The 16,131-nt window shown below is 39.4% G+C and overlaps 1 protein-coding gene across 1 annotated transcript in view; it reads right to left on the reverse strand.

Annotated features, from left to right (window-relative positions):
• The window catches only part of ANO4 (anoctamin 4), a 440,366-nt gene that overhangs the window by 45,655 nt on the left and 378,580 nt on the right, over window positions 1-16,131 (reverse strand). Inside the window, exons 20-23 of the mRNA XM_073789215.1 lie at window positions 15,650-15,761; window positions 14,634-14,691; window positions 14,396-14,493; window positions 12,451-12,593 (exon numbers count right to left, since the gene is read on the reverse strand). Of these exons, the coding sequence (XP_073645316.1) occupies window positions 12,451-12,593; window positions 14,396-14,493; window positions 14,634-14,691; window positions 15,650-15,761 (411 nt within the window). The remainder of the gene's footprint in view (window positions 1-12,450; window positions 12,594-14,395; window positions 14,494-14,633; window positions 14,692-15,649; window positions 15,762-16,131) is intronic.

The following is a 16,131-nucleotide window of genomic DNA, read 5'->3' on the forward strand; positions in this document are numbered from 1 at the left end:
GTTTCCTTTGCTGTGCAAAAGCTTGTAAGTTTGAATAGGTCCCATTTGTGTATTTTTGCTATTTCTATTGCCTTGGGAGACTGAGTTGGGTCTTGTTTTTTTAATTCATCCAGCCATTCTGTGCCTTTGTATTGGTGAGTTCAATCCATTTACATTTACATTTAGAGTGATTATTGATATGTAATGACTTACTATCTGGTTGTTTTATATCTTTATTGTTCCTTTTCCCCCTGTGTTTCTGCCTGCCTCTGTAAGTTGGTGGTTTTCCATGGTGATACACTCAGTCTATCCCTTTTGTACGTTTGTTGAATCAACTCTAGACTTTTGCTTTGAGGTTACTAATAAGCTTACATACATCTCATAGGTAAAATAGTCCATTTTATGCTGATAGCAACTTATCTTCATTTGCCTACAAAGGCTCCACCCTTTTACATTTTTGATGTCACAATTTACCTCTTTCTATGCTGTGCATTTGTTAACAGATTATAGTAGCTATAGTTATTTTTAATGATCTTTTCCTTTAACCTTTATAGTATAGTTAAGTAGTTAATATACCATTCTAATACAGAGTTACCATTTTGTGATTGTTTATTTTTCACCTTTATCATTGTTGTATATTTTCATATGCTTTTATGTCACTGATTAGTGTCTTTTCATCTCAGGTTGAAGGACTTCTTTCAACATTTCTTGCAAGGCAAGTCTAATGGTGGTGAACTCCCTTAGCTTTTGTTTGGGAAAGCCTTTATTTCTCCTTCATAGCTGAAGGATAACTTTGCTGGATAAAGTATTCTTGGCTGTCAATTTTTATCTTTCAGCACTTTGAATATGTCATTCTACTCTTTCCTGGGCTGTAGAATTTCTGCTGAGAATTTCACTGACAGACTAATGTTAGTTTTTTTCCCCTAGCTGCCTTTAATATTCATTATAATGTGTGATGGTTTCATTAATGTGCTTGGAGAAGGTCTTTTTGCATTGAGGTAATAGGGTGTCCTGGTAGCTTTGTGGACTTGTATGTCCCATTTCTTCTCCAGGTTTGGGAAGTTCCCAGTTAATATTTTTTAAATGAACTCTCTGCCTCTTCTCTCTCTTTTTCTTCTGGCACACCAATTATTCTTAGATTTGTCTCTCTGATCGAATCTAATAGGGTTTCTTCATTTTTAAAAAATCTAATTTCTCTGTCTTCTTCTGACTAATTTCTATATTCCTATACTCCAAATCACTTATTCTTTCTTCCATCTGGTCTGTCTTATTACCTGTGATCTCTGTTGCATTCTTCATCTCATTCATTGAATTCTTCAGCTCCAGCATTTGTTTGGTCTCTTTTACAGTTTCAATCTCTTTGGTAAAGAACTCCTTCTGTTCATTAATTTTATTCCTGAGTTCACTGAATTCCCTTCCCGTGTTTTCTTGTAGCTCAATGAATTTCTTCATAACACCTATTTTGAATTCTTTATCACTTTGAGTGCAACATTATTTTCTTTACGAAACACTCTATTTCCTTGATTTTTCAGTGTTTGACCATATGCACTTCTGCTTTCACATTTGAAGTAACAGACACCTTCCCCAGTTAAGAATTTATACTTACTTTGCTTCTTTCAATAGGTTATAAGCCTAGTAACTTTTATTGTATGCCAGACATATAGAAGCTCTAGATCAAGGGTCAGCAAACTACAGCCTGAAGACCAAATCTGAATAGCTCTCTGCTTTGTTTCTGTTCTTTTTTAAACCCACCTGTGAGCTAAGAATGGTTTTTACATTTTAAGTAGTTATATAAATACTTATACAACCATTTAAAATATAATAGCCTCAATCTTGCCTCTTGGCCCCCCAAAGCCTAAAGTATTTACTACTAGCCCTTTAAGAACAAGTTATTAATCTCTGCTCTCAGTGTTCTTTTCCAGCAGAAAAGGTTCCTCATGTTGAGCTTAGGCAGCTAAAGAAAGAGAGGATCACTTCAATGTGGTCACGAGTTAAGCCAGGCTGGTAATGGGGTACAGTAAATTTGTAAAGCTCAGTCCACCTCTCTGGCTGTGACTAAGAACGTGGTGGGCCTTTATCTTGGCCCTGAAAGACCACAAGAGGCTCAGTTCTGTCCTTGGGGAGGTTTTACAGTTAGTTCCTTAGCCTCTTGCCCATCACATCTTCAAAATATTACATTATTAGAGATGAAGAATGGCTTTAAATAAAACAAAATTTCAACTCAACAGTAAGCAAGCTAGAATAATCCTAAATTGTTTGCACATAACAACACAGTTTCAAAATATATAAAGTAAAAGTTGACAGAACTAGAAGGAGCATAAAATTCCCAGGTTGACTGTGAACTTAACACCCTTTTCTTAGTAACTAATAGATAAAATAGACAAAGTTTAATAGGACATATAAGATTTGAACAACACAATTAAACAACCTTGCCAATTGATAGACAACATTATACTCAACAACTGCAGAACACACTTGAAGCACTTATCTAAATAGTAAATATGCAGGGCATAAAGCAAATCTCAACATATATTAATAGCCTAAAATAACACAGAGTATCCTTTGACCACAGCAGAATTAGAAGAAAAAAGTTTGATGCTGGTTGGAGACAAGATGGTGGAGTAGAAGAACTTGAGCTTGCCTCCTATCATGAAACCACCAAAATCACAACTAACTGCTGAAAAACCATCAACAAAAAAGACTGGAACCTATGAAAAAAGATATTCTACATCTGAAGACAAAGAAGCCACAACAAGAAGGTAGGAGGGGTACATTCATGATACAATCAAATTCCATACTCTCCAGGTGAGTGACCCACAAACTGGAAAATAATTATACCACAGAGATTCTCCCACAGGAGTAAGAGTTATAAGCCCCGAGTCAGGCGCCCCAGTCTGGGAGTCTGGCATCAGGAGGAGGAGCCCCCAGAGCATTTGGCTTTGAAGGCCAGTGGGGCTAGATTGCAGGAACTCCTCAGGGGAAATAGAAAGTCCACTCTTGGAGGGTGCACAGAAGGTCTTGTGTGCACTGGGACCCAGAAAAAAAAGCAGTGACTTCATAGGCGCCTGGGTCAGATCTACCTGCTGGTCTTGGAGGATCTCCTGGGGTGGTGGGGGTGGCTGTGGCTCACTGTAGCCACAAGGACACTGGTGGTGGAGGTAACAAGGAGTATTCATTGGCGTGAGCTCTGCTGGAGGCTGCCATTTTGTCACCAAGACCTGGTGACCACCCAACAGCCAGTAGGCTCCAGTGCTGAGATGCCTCAGGCTAAACAAACAACAGGGCAGAAACACAGCACCCCCCCATCAGCAGACAGGTTGCTTAAAGTCTTCCTGAGCACACAGCCACCTCTAAACACACCCCTAGACATGGCCCTGCCCAACAGAGGGACAAGACCCAGCTCCACCCACTAGTAGGCAGGGACCAGTCCCTCCCACCAGGAAGTCTGCATAAGCCTTTTAGACCAGTCTCACCCACCAGGAGACAGATGCCAGAAAAAAGGAACTATGATCCTGCAGCCTGCAGAATGAAGACCACAAACACAAAGTCAGACAAAATGAGACAGCAAAGAAATATGTTTCAGATGAAGGAAAAAGATAAAACCCCAGAAGAACAACTAAGTGAAGTGGAGATATAGGCAATGTACCCAAAAAAGAATTCAGAGTAATGATTGATAGTAAAGGTGATCCAAGATCTCAGAAAAAGAATGGAGGCATAGACCGAGAAGATGCAAGAAATTTAACAAAGAGCTAGAGGCTATAAAGAGCAAACAGAGTTGAACAATACAATAACTGAAATGAAAAATACACTAGAAGGAATCAACAGCAGAAATAAGTAAGGCAAAAGAACAGATAAGTGAGCTGGAAGACAGAATGGTGGAAATCACTGCCATGGAGCAGAATAAAGAAAAATGAGTGAAAAGAAATGAAGACAGTCTAAGAGACCTCTGGGACAACATTGAATGCACCAACATTCACATAATAGGGGTCCCAGAAGGAGAAGAGAGAGAAAGGGCCTGAGAAAATGTTTGAAGAGATAATAGCTGAAAACGTCCTAACAGGGGAAAGGAAACAGTCACGCAAGTCCAGGAAGTGCAGAGAGGCCCATACAGGATAAAACCAAGGGGGAACATGCACACAGTAATCAAACTGACAAAAATTAAAGACAAAGAGAAAATATTAAAGGCAACAAGGGAATCCCCATAAGGTTATCAGCTGATTTCGCAGCAAAAACTGTGCAGGCCAGAAGGGAGTGGCATGATATATTTCAAGTGATGAAAGGGAAGAACCTACAACCAAGAGTACTCTACCCAGCAAGGCTCTCGTTCAGATTTGACAGAGAAATCAAAAGCTTTACAGGCAAGCAAAAGCCAAGAGAATTCAGCACCACCAACCCAGCTTTACAACAAATGCTAAAGGAATTTCTCTAGGTGGAAAGAAAAGGCTGCAACTAGAAACAAGAAAATTACAAATGGGAAAGCTCACCAGTAAAGGGAAACATACAGTAAAGGTAGGAAACCATCTAAACACAAATAAGATATCAAAACCAGCAACTGTGGGGCTTCCCTGGTGGCGCAGTGGTTGAGAGTCCGCCTGCCGATGCAGGGGACACGGGTTCGTGCCCTGATCTGGGAAGATCCCACATGCCGCGGAGCAGCTGGGCCCCTGAGCCATGGCTGCTGAGCCTGCGCTTCCAGAGCCTGTGCTCTGCAATGGGAGAGGCCACAACAGTGACAGCCCCGTGTACCGCAAAAAAAAAAAAAAAAAAACCCCAGCAGCTGTGAGAAGAGGAGTGTACAGATGCAGGATATTGGAAATGCATTTGAAATGTACAGACCAGAAACTTAAAACAATCTTCTATATATATATAGACTGCTATATCAAAACCTCATGGAAACCGCAAACTGAAAATCTTCAATAGACACACACACAAAAAAGAAAAAGCATTACAAACACAACACTAAAGATAGATAGTCATCAAACCACAAGAGAAGAAAACAAAAGAGGAAGGGAAGAGAAAAGACCTACAAAAACAAATCCAAAACAATTAACAAAATGGCAGTAAGAACATACATATTGGTAGCTACCTTAAATGCAAATGGATTAAATGCACCAAACAAAAGACATAGACTGGCTGGCTGGATTCAAAAACAAGACCTATATATATGCTGTCTACAAGAGACCCAATTCAGATCTATGGACACATATAGACTGAAACTAAGAGGATGGAAAAAGGTATTACATGCAAATGTTAATCAAAAGAAAGCTGGAGTAGCAATACTCATACCAGACAAATTAGACTTTAAAATAAAGACTGCTATAAGAGACAAAGAAGGACACTACATAATGATCAAGGGATCAATCCAAGAAGAAGATATAACAATTGTATACATGTGCTCAACAGAGGAGCATAAGGCAAATGCCAATAGCCATAAAAGGAGAAATGGACAGTAACACAGTAACAGTGGGGGACTTTAACACCCCACTTACATCAATGGACAGATCATCCAGACAGAAACTGAATAAGGAAACACAGGCCTTAAATGACATATTAGACCAGATGGACTTAATTGATATTTATAGAGCATTTTATCTGAAAGCAGCAGAATACACATTTTTAAGTGTACATGGAACACTCTCCAGGATAGATCACATGCTGGGCCATAAAGCAAGCCTTGGTAAATTAAAGAAAACTGAAATCATATCAAGCATCTTTTCTTACCACAACACTATGAGATTAGAAATCAACTACAAGGAAAAAAAAAAAAAACTGTAAGAAGCCAATGACAGAGGGATAGCTAGAAAATCCTCAAATATTTTGATATTAAGCAACACATTTCTAAAAAAAAACCCCATAGGTTAAAAAAAAACTACAATGGCAATTAGCAAATGCCTTGATGATGAAAATATAGCATCTCAAAACTTATAGACTACAGCTATGAAGCAGTATTCATAGAGAAAATCATAATTCTAAATGCCTAGATTAGAAAAAGAAGAAAAGTAGAAAATTAGTTATTTAAGCTTCCATCTGAAGATGTTTGGAAAAGAGAAAATTAGGCCCAAAGAAAGAATAGGCAGGGAATAAGAGCAGAAATAAATGAAAAAATTAATAAACCTCTAGCCAGATTGTTAAAGGAAAAAAGCAAAAAGCACAAACTATGAAAGTATAAATGAAAACGAGAACATCACTACAGACCTTATGTACATTAAAAGTTTCTAAGAGTATTATAAACAACTTTATTCCACTAAATGTGAAAATTCAGATGAAACAGATGAGTTTCTTGAAAAACACAACTAAACCACAGACTACTGAAATGGTTACTTGAAGAAATAGAAAATCTGAATAGTCATATATCTATTAACGAAATTAAATCTATAATTAGAAACTTTCCTACAAAAGATATTCCAGGTCCAGCTAACAAAACATTCATATCCAGAATATATAAATAACTTCTAAAATCACTAAGAAAGAGAAACAGAACAGACTCATGGGCCTGAATGGGAATTCACGAAAGAGGATACCCAAATGACCAGAAGCATATGAAAAGGTATTCAGCATTTTAAGTTGCCATGAAATTTCAAATTAAAACAATGATGAGGTACTACTGCATACGAACCAGAATGCCCAAAATTTAAAAAGACGGACACTAACAAGTTTTAGTGAGTATGTGGAATAACCGAAGCTCTTATATGGCTAGTTGGAGTTTTGAAAACTGTTTGCAGGTGTCTACTGAAGAGCCACAAACGCGTACATTATCATGGCCACTCCACTGGTAACCCCACTCTTGCATAAATTCCCAACAGAAATACATACAAATGTTAACCAAAACCCATGTACCAAAATGTTCATAGCAATATCGTTTGTAAGAACCCAAACCTAGAAACAACTCACAAATCCATCACCAGTAGAATGGATGGGTAAATAGTGGTGAATTCCAGTTTTCAGGGGTCTAGAAGATCTGCAGACTCACAAACTAGTTCATCCACTGGCACACTGATGCCTGCACATCCACAAGTAAGTTTGCCTCTTTTTTTTTTTTTGACTCAAGTTTGACAGAGGCTTTGATTCTTACTAAAATGCAACTATCTAGCTCATTTTAGCAGTGCTCAGAAGTCCATTTCATGATATGGGAAAGGATTGAGGGATTGGTGGGGGAAGGGGAGAAAGATGGAATGGAAAGTATCTGGGATTGGAAATGAAAAAAAAACTACATGTGACTAAGGAAAGGTGGAGGTGGGTATCAAAGACAAACTCACTTGTTTCATAATTTTGCTTCAGGTACACATTCTACGAATACTATACAAAAATGAAAATGAAATTTTACCTGTAGCAAATGGAAGTATCTTATAAATATGTTATTGAATGGAATAAGCCATTTACAAAAGAAAATGTATAATTCCATTTCTATAGAGATTTAAAAAAAAAGGCAAAATTAGAAGTCAGGAAAGTGGTTGGGGAGGGTGTTATAACTGGGAGAGGAAACAAGGGAGCCTTCTTTGATACTGATAATATCCTATTTCTTGATGTAGCTCACAGGATGACAAACATTTTCTGTAAAGAGCCAGATAGTAAATATTCCAGGCTTTGTGGGCCATAAAGTCTCTGTCACAACTAATCAGCTCTGCTGCTATAGTGCAAAAGTAACTACAGATAATATGTAGAGGCCTGGAGACGAGATGGCAGAGTAGAAGGACTTGAGCTTACCTCCTCTCATGAAGACACCAAAATCACAGCTAACTGCTGAACAACCATCAACAAAAAAGACACAGTACCACCAAAAAAGGTATTCTACACCCAAAGATAAAGAAGCCACAACCAGACTGTAGGAGGGGCACTTTCATGATATAATCAAATCCCATACCTGCTGGGTGGGCGACCCACAAACTGGAAAATAATTATATCGCAGGGGTTCTTCCATAGGAGTGAGCCCTATGTCAAGCTCTGCAGCCTAGGGGTCTGGCATCAGAAGGAGGAGCCCGAGAGCATTTGACTTTGAAAGCCAGCAGGGCTTGAGTGAAGGAGCTCCACAGGAGTGGGGGAAACAGGGACTCCACTCTTGGAGGGTGCACACAATGTTTCACGTGCACTAAGACCCAGGGCAATGCAGTGACTCCATACGAGCCTGGGCCAGACCTACCTGCGGGTCTTGGAGGTTCTCCTGGGGAAGCGGGGGTCAGCTGTGGCTCACTTTGGGGGCAAGGACACTGGTGGCAGATGCTTTTTGGCACCTGAGACCTGGCCCCACCCAACAGCCTGCAGGCTCCAGTGCTGGGATGCCTCAGGCCAAACAACCAACCAGCAGGGTGGGAACACACACAGCCCCACCCATCAGCAGACAGGCTGCCTAAAGTCATCCTGAGCAAATCGGTCAGTGTGATACACCACATTGACAAACTGAAGAATAAAAACCATATGATCATCTCAGTAGATGCAGAAAAAGCTTTGGACAAAATTCAACACCCATTTATGATAAAAACTCTCCAAAAAGTGGGCATAGAGGGAACGTACCTCAATATTATAAAGGCCATATATGACAAACCCACAGCTAACATCATACTCAACAGTGAAGAGCTGAAAGCATTTCCTCTAAGATCAGGAACAAGACAAGGATGTCCACTCTCGCTACTTTTATTCAACATAGTTTTGGAAGTCCTAGACAATGGCAATCAGAGAAGAAAAAGAAATAAAAGGAATCCAAATGGGAAAAGAAGAAGTAAAACTATCACTGTTTGCAGATGACATGATACTAATCCTAAAGATGCTTCCAGAATAGTACTAGACCTCATCAATGAATTTGGTAAGGTTGCAGGATACAAAGTTAATACACAGAAATCTGTTGCATTTCTATACACTAACAGTGAAAGATCAGAAAGAGAAATTAAGGAAACAATCCCATTTATCATCACATCAAAAAGAATAAAATACCTAGGAATAAACCTACCTAAGGAGGCAAAAGACCTGTACTCTGAAAACTATAGGATGCTGATGAAAGAAAATGAAGATGACACAAACAGATGGAAAAATGATATACCATGTTCTTGGACTGGAAGAATCAATATTGTCAAAATGACTATACTATACAAGGCAACCTACAGATTCAATTCAATCCTTATTAAATTACCAGTGGCATTTTTCACAGAAGTAGAACAAAAATATTTTAAATGTGTATGGAAACACAAAAGACCCTGAATAGCCAAAGCAATCCTGAGAAAAGAAAATGGAGCTGGAGGATTCAGGCTCCCTGACTTACAGTAATGAAAATAAAAACAAAAATAAACAAATGGGACCTAATTAAACTTAAAAGCTTTTGCACAGCACAGGAAACCATAAACAAAATGAAAAGACAACCCTTAATGGGAGAAAATATTTGCAAACAAAGTGACCTACAAGGGATTAGTTGCCAAAATATACAAATAGCTCATGGAACTGAATATCAAAACAAAAAACACAACCCAGTCCAAAAATGGGCAGAAGATCTAAATAGACATTTCTCCAAAGAAGACATACAGATGGCCAACAGGCACATGAAAAGACTCTCAACATCGCTATTTATTAGAGAAATGCAGATCAAAACTACAATGAGGAATCACCTCACACTGGTCAGAATGACTGTCATCAAATAGTCTACAAACAATAAATGCTGGAGAAGGTGTGGAGAGAAGGGAACCCTCCTACACACAGTTGGTGGGAATGTAAATTGGTACAGCCACTATGGAGAACAGTATGGAGGTTCCTTAAAAAACTAAAAATAGAACTACCATACGACCCAGCAATCCTGGGCATATCTGGAGAAAACCATAATTCAAAAAGATACGTGCACCCCAATGTTCACTGCAGCACTATATACAATGGCCAAGACATGGAAGCAACCTAAATGTCCATCAACAGAGGAATGGATAAAGAAGATGTGGTACATATATACAATGGAATATTACTCGGCCATAAAAGAGAATGAAATAATGCCACCTGCAGCAACATGATGGACCCAGAGAATATTGTGCTTAGTGAAATAAGTCAGAGAAAGACAAGTGCTATATGATATCACAAGTGGAATCTAAAAACATGATACAAATGAACTTATTTCCTAAACAGAAAGAGACTCACAGACTTCAAAAACAAACTTATGGTTACCAAAGGGGAAAGGTGGGAAGGAGGGATAAATTAGGAGTTTGGGATTCACATATACACAGTACTATATATGAAATAGATAATCAACAAGGACCTACTGTATAGCACAGGGAACTCTACTCAGTATTCTGTAATAATCTATGTGGGAAAAGAATCTGAAAAAGAATGGATATATGTATACGTATAACTGAACCACTTTGCTGTACACCCGAAACTAGCACAACATTGTAAATCAACTGTAATATAAAATAAAAATTAAATTAAAAAACTATAGATAATGTATAAATAAACGGGTATTGCTGTGTTTCAATAGAATGTTATTTACAAAGCCAGGCAGTGGACTGGCTTTGGGTCTGAGGGCAGTAGTGTGTTAACCCCTCACCTACACAGTTTGGTTACATTTGTGCATAAATTTGTGAATATTTATTGATCTGTACACTTTTGATTTATATGCTTTTCTCACTATATATTCTACTTCAATGAATACATTTAAAAAATACAACAAAGCAGGAAAGTCATTAAGAAAATAACAAAAACAACAAGAGCAGAAGCAAGCAGTTAGAATTCACTGGTCTGCTTGAAATGCTGCTTCTGAGATGTGTTTCTTGCTGCAAAGATACTGGAGTATTTGGAGCACTACCAGTTCTTTTCATGCACTCTATATACCAACATTATTGTTCATTTCCTTCTTTATGGGAGGAGAATCCATTAAGAGACCTCCAAGTGCTTAGTTCACTTAATGAATTCCCGTTATTAAGTGTTATTATTACTGCCCAAATTGATTTCTTCTCCAAGTTATATCATTCTGCCATTCTATAATTGAAACTCTAAAAACATTGGTAGGTACTCAGGACATAAGCGATCTAAGAAACATTAAGTATCAACTCTACTACTGCTTTAATTTTCAGATTTGCCCAGAACTTCTTTCAGAAGTAATGTATCTTGCCCATCCCTACCCCCACTTTCACCCCAATGTTACAGAGCTTAAACATAATTAGAAAAAAAGAGAAAAGCTATCCACACTCAGTGTATCTGCTAAGGGATTTTGTTACGCTTTTCTCCCCTGGAAGATAAGAATAGAAAAATAATAATAATGACAAGGATGACATATATCAAGTACATACTACGAGCCAGGCATTGTTCTAAGCCCTTTCCATGTGTTAATTTATTTAATCCACATAGAAGTGCTCTGAAGTGGTTACTTTTTCTATTCCCATTATAAAGAAGAGGAAAGTGAGACAAAGAGATTAAGTAATTGCCCAAGGTTTCACAGTTAATAAGTGAGGGGCTGGGATTTGAACTCAGGTAATCTGTTTCTAAAGCTCATGCTCTCAGATACATGCTAAAGTAAGTAACTTGGATTTGATTATAGAGAAATCAGATTCCTTCAATATAAGTGTAGCATAGCTTACGCATTCCCAGCTTCCTGCCACCCCCTCAAGGGAAATGACTGTCCCCCGTCTACGCCCTACTGACTCATACTGCAGCATCTAGGCCACTTTATTGCACTTACCTTTTGTATCTCTGACTTTCCCTCACTGTGCACTCTTTCAGAGCTGGGACTGTGCCTGATTCCTTCTTGTATCTCTAGTGCCAAACATAATGTCTGCCTGGACATAACATGGCTCAAAAGATGTCTGCTGGATACAAACTACTATATATAAAATAGATAAATAACAAGGTCCTACTGTATAGCACAGGGAACTATATTAAATATCTTATAATAAACTATAATAGAAAGGAATATGAAAAAGAATGTTTATATTCTTTTATGTATATATGTATAACTGAATCACTTTGCCATACACCTGAAACTAACACAACATTGTAAATGAACTATACTTCAATAAAAAAAAACCATGTCTGCTGAATGAATGAATCAATCACACCATGAGTGATCGCTCCTTTTTCTTTGGTTCACCAAGTTTTCAGCTTATTTTTTTCTGGTGATTTATTACAAGGGACAGGACACAATGTCATGAAGAATGTGAAGTGACTTGGCACTATTTCTGTCAATAAAGCTTCTTAAAGCAAGAACACCCTTCCTCTGCATTTAGCTCAAGAATCCCCCCATACTGCTAGCCTCGACGATAACGGTGTATGTCTAGTTAAATGTAGCTAGAACTTACATTTATAATTAATAGGATAAAACAGACAACAAGGTCCTACTCTATAGCACAGGGAACTATATTCAATATCCTACGATAAACCATAATGGAAAAGAATATGAAAAGAATTATAACTGAGTCATTCTGCTGTACAGCAGAAATTAACACAACATTGTAAATTAACTATACTTCAATAACATTTTTAAAAATCAGATAAAATAGGCTATTTTCATACTCATTTCTAAGTATTCGTCGAAAAGTCCGTAGGCATTCATCGGTTGAAGGTTGTAGTCCTTTTCCCACTGTGGGAAACTTATTTTCCTTTCAGGTCCATGCTCTTGTCGTACTTTCCTTCTAGTCCACCAATTCTGAATTAACCTGCACAACAAGATCAATTTATTTAAAAAAATATATATGTATATAGCTGTTCATAAGACTTAAGTAATAAGAAATAGAGTTAGAATATAGAACAATAGTTTAAAAAATTTAGGACACGCTGGCAAGGAAATGAAGCCTTGGATTAGAAGGGAAATAACAATGGAGGCTACACTTCAAGCATTTGTACTTGCAGGTGAACAGAATGACTGATGAACTTATTTTAATCATTCACGAAACTGTCTCTCGTCCAGTGTTGCCTCGGAGGGTTGGGTAGAGGACTGAGAACGTTGATAACCTGATCCTCCAGTACAAAGGCAACCCGCAGGCCTCTGAGAAGAAGATGGTTTAGCCTAGCTGGCTTAGTTGAGGACCCGTGAGCAGTCTTACCATGGGGTGCTGACCTGCATACTCTGACTCGAGGGCCCTAGAAGGTCTGAAAACCCACAAAGGTTTCCTCCTCTCCTGGCATACAGAAGCCCGCAGGTCCACAACTGGATCTGCCTGCTTTTGGGTTGAGTTTGACAGAGGCTCTGATTCCCAATAAAATGCATCTCACACTGGTGAGGTTAGTACATTAATCCTCGGCAGTGTTCAGAAGTGCATCTTATGCTACGGAACAGGGTTGAAGAAATTGGGGTGTGGGGGGGTCAGGTTTGTGTGCTGTAGGGGGCAAGGAGAAAGCTGAGGGGTATCTGAGAGTAGTGATGCCAAAGCAAAAACAAATGTGAAATAAACTAAATAAGGGGATGGGTATCAAAGACAATTCTGTCTACTTCACAATTTTGCTTTATGTCCATATTAGTAGAAGATAAATATAGTTCCCTTTGATGTCTACGACATTTTGAGAAGTTATGGATGATACTTTAAAAGAGAATATAATGCTTCTAATTTTAAAATTTTATGCTTTGTTTTTTTTTAAGTTTTATAGAAAACATCAACACTTGGAAGAAGTTTTCTAAAAATAAATCTAAGAAGAGAAAATTACTGGCAGTGGTTCTGACGGGGAGCTAAGAGATGACTTTTCGAAGTGAACCGAGTTCCAGTTAATTGTTCTGGCTGAGTGGTCTTCCCTGAAACCTGGAATTCTCTATGGAGACACTTGAGCTGACCTGGAAACCTGTAGGTGTAGAATTAAAGAAGAAATAGAAGTGCTGCTGATTTATGTCCCTTTAAAACTTAACTGACCAGAACTGAGCAGACACAGCCAAATTCAAGGTCATCCTTACAAAGGTGATGCAAGTTTTTGCCCATTGCCATCGACATAAACTGTTATCATCAGATAATGATGTTTTTACTGGTTAGGATAGGCTTACTTAGAAATACTCCAGTTTCTTTTTTGAATCATTTTTTTAGGTCTTCTTTCCATAAGTTCCTTTCCTGTACAGTTGAATTTAAGGAAGTTTAAAGAAATTACCATTTCTGATTTATTGCAGGGGTTGGGGAGTAAAGACCTCGTTAATGTGTCATCATCATATAAAGCAGCTTGGAAGCAGGTATCCAATTATTTAGGGGCCCACAGAGACTTCTTAAAGAATATTCACTTTTGTTTATGCGATCTGTGCTAAATCTTCCAAAAGAGCCAATGTTTATTATTTTCATGATTTGTCTTTGAATATCTAAGCATGAAGACTTAGCTCCAGGTACACACACACACACACACACACACACACACACACACACACACACACACACACACACACACGGGCTTAACTGCTGAGTCTGCATTGCTTATCGTACTTGCCACACCTAGAAAAGCCAATGAGACATGCTGCCTCCTAAGTATAGATATCTAAGGTACTTACGGGTAGCCAAGTTCCATGAAATTATTCCAGGTCTGCTTTAGCACCATTATAATACCCATTTGCATACAGAGATCAATAAGGCATCCACTAGGGTGGCACTGCGAGGTAAGCAAACACAGAAATTCAAGAATCAATGGTCAGGAAGAAAGGCTGTCTGGTTTCTAATCTGCACAAAGTTGCCCTAAGCCTGTTTAACGCCAAGTCTGTAGGAAACAAGGAATGATGGGAGAATACAGACCTCTTCTAGTCTCCACCTGTTTATCAGCCTCAAGTAGGCACCTGGGTGTCCTGTGAATCTTCAACACACACAGAAAAACAAACCATTAGCATCCTGTAGCCTTCAGTGAATATTATATTCAGATTAGCACATCCTCCAGTGAAAATTACCGGTGCAGTAAGGAACAGGTGTCAGGGAATTAGGAAAACTCTCTGGAACTGGCATAATGGCAGCTTCTGGAATTCTCTGGGGGATATTTCTCTCCTGGCCTTTCTGTCTGGCTCCTGAACACAGAGGCCAGTCCTCGATGCCTGCTGTGGCTTTTAACATTTTCTGCTGAATATCAAGGGGCTGTGGTGTAAGCAGCAGGTTGGGTTTAAACACATCAGATCTTTTTGAATATTAGTAATGCCGTGTTTTTTATTTTTTAAAACAAAACTATTTGACTAGCATTCCACACTGAAGTAGCTGGAAACTGCGGAGAGGCTTTTCATCCATTTCACTAAAACCCAATACTCGGCTCTTCCCTGGTTCTCGTCTCCTCAGACACGCTTCCTGGTGTAATGAAGTTCATGGTACCTGGACGTTCCACATCCTCAGAACTGCTGGATTCAGAAGCTGCCCAGTCTCCTTCGGCATCCTACGTCAGCCCCCTTTCCTGTCTGAATGTCCTTCCCTCCTCTGTGAGGTCAGGGATCTGGGACATGCTGCCTGCCGTCCTCCCCCTGATGCCACCTGCTCTTATAGGTGTGAGATCCAGAGGCCCGATTCAGGTACAGATGGAGCCTGCAAGTTTTACATTCACACTTCACGTGTGCAAACTATTTTCTTCTACTCACCTTAACAAGAAAAGGTACAAGGGACTTTGATGGAGACCATTCCCCAGAATGGGAAGGGAAAGGAAAGGAGGAGACTGTTCTCCTCTTTATACACTTTATAAGAATCACCCTAAAGGCTGGCCTCTCTGTCACCCTGGTCAGTGACCTCTGTGCGCTCTGTCCCTGGCCGGGGGAGGTGTGGAGAGAATGGGTTCTTACCTTCCGAGGAAGAATGCGATGTAAAACGTGGAGCTGTTCAGATTCACAAACTGAAAAAGAAACATTTTCAGGGTGAAGCTGTTCTCCCACTCGGACTCAGTGCGAGGCTGTTCTGTGGACACAAGGGGAGCAGAGTTTGAGAGGCTGCATCTGATTCCTTCTCAACTCCCTCTGTCCAGCTCCCCAGATGCACGGGGTGGGAGCAGAGGCTTCCTAAGGAGGCTGCAGGAGAGCCCAGCTTGCCTACAGATGACATGCGATGGAATGGACCATCCATGGGTTCCTCAAGCTCCCAGACCAGCCCCAGCGAGGCTTTGGTGGGAAGTGATTACTAACTTGTCCGAGGGCAGGGAATATCATTTGTTCCGCTGTTCCAGGATGCCCAGAGAGCCTGGAGTAGAGACAGCCAGGCTGAAGGGGCTGCACTCCCGGCCCTGGCTCCTTGCAGGAGCCTCTCCTTTTGCTCTTAGTTTCCACCTGTG

Source organism: Tursiops truncatus, chromosome 11 (genome assembly GCF_011762595.2).
Source record: "Tursiops truncatus isolate mTurTru1 chromosome 11, mTurTru1.mat.Y, whole genome shotgun sequence".
Taxonomy (NCBI): Eukaryota; Metazoa; Chordata; class Mammalia; order Artiodactyla; family Delphinidae; genus Tursiops; species Tursiops truncatus.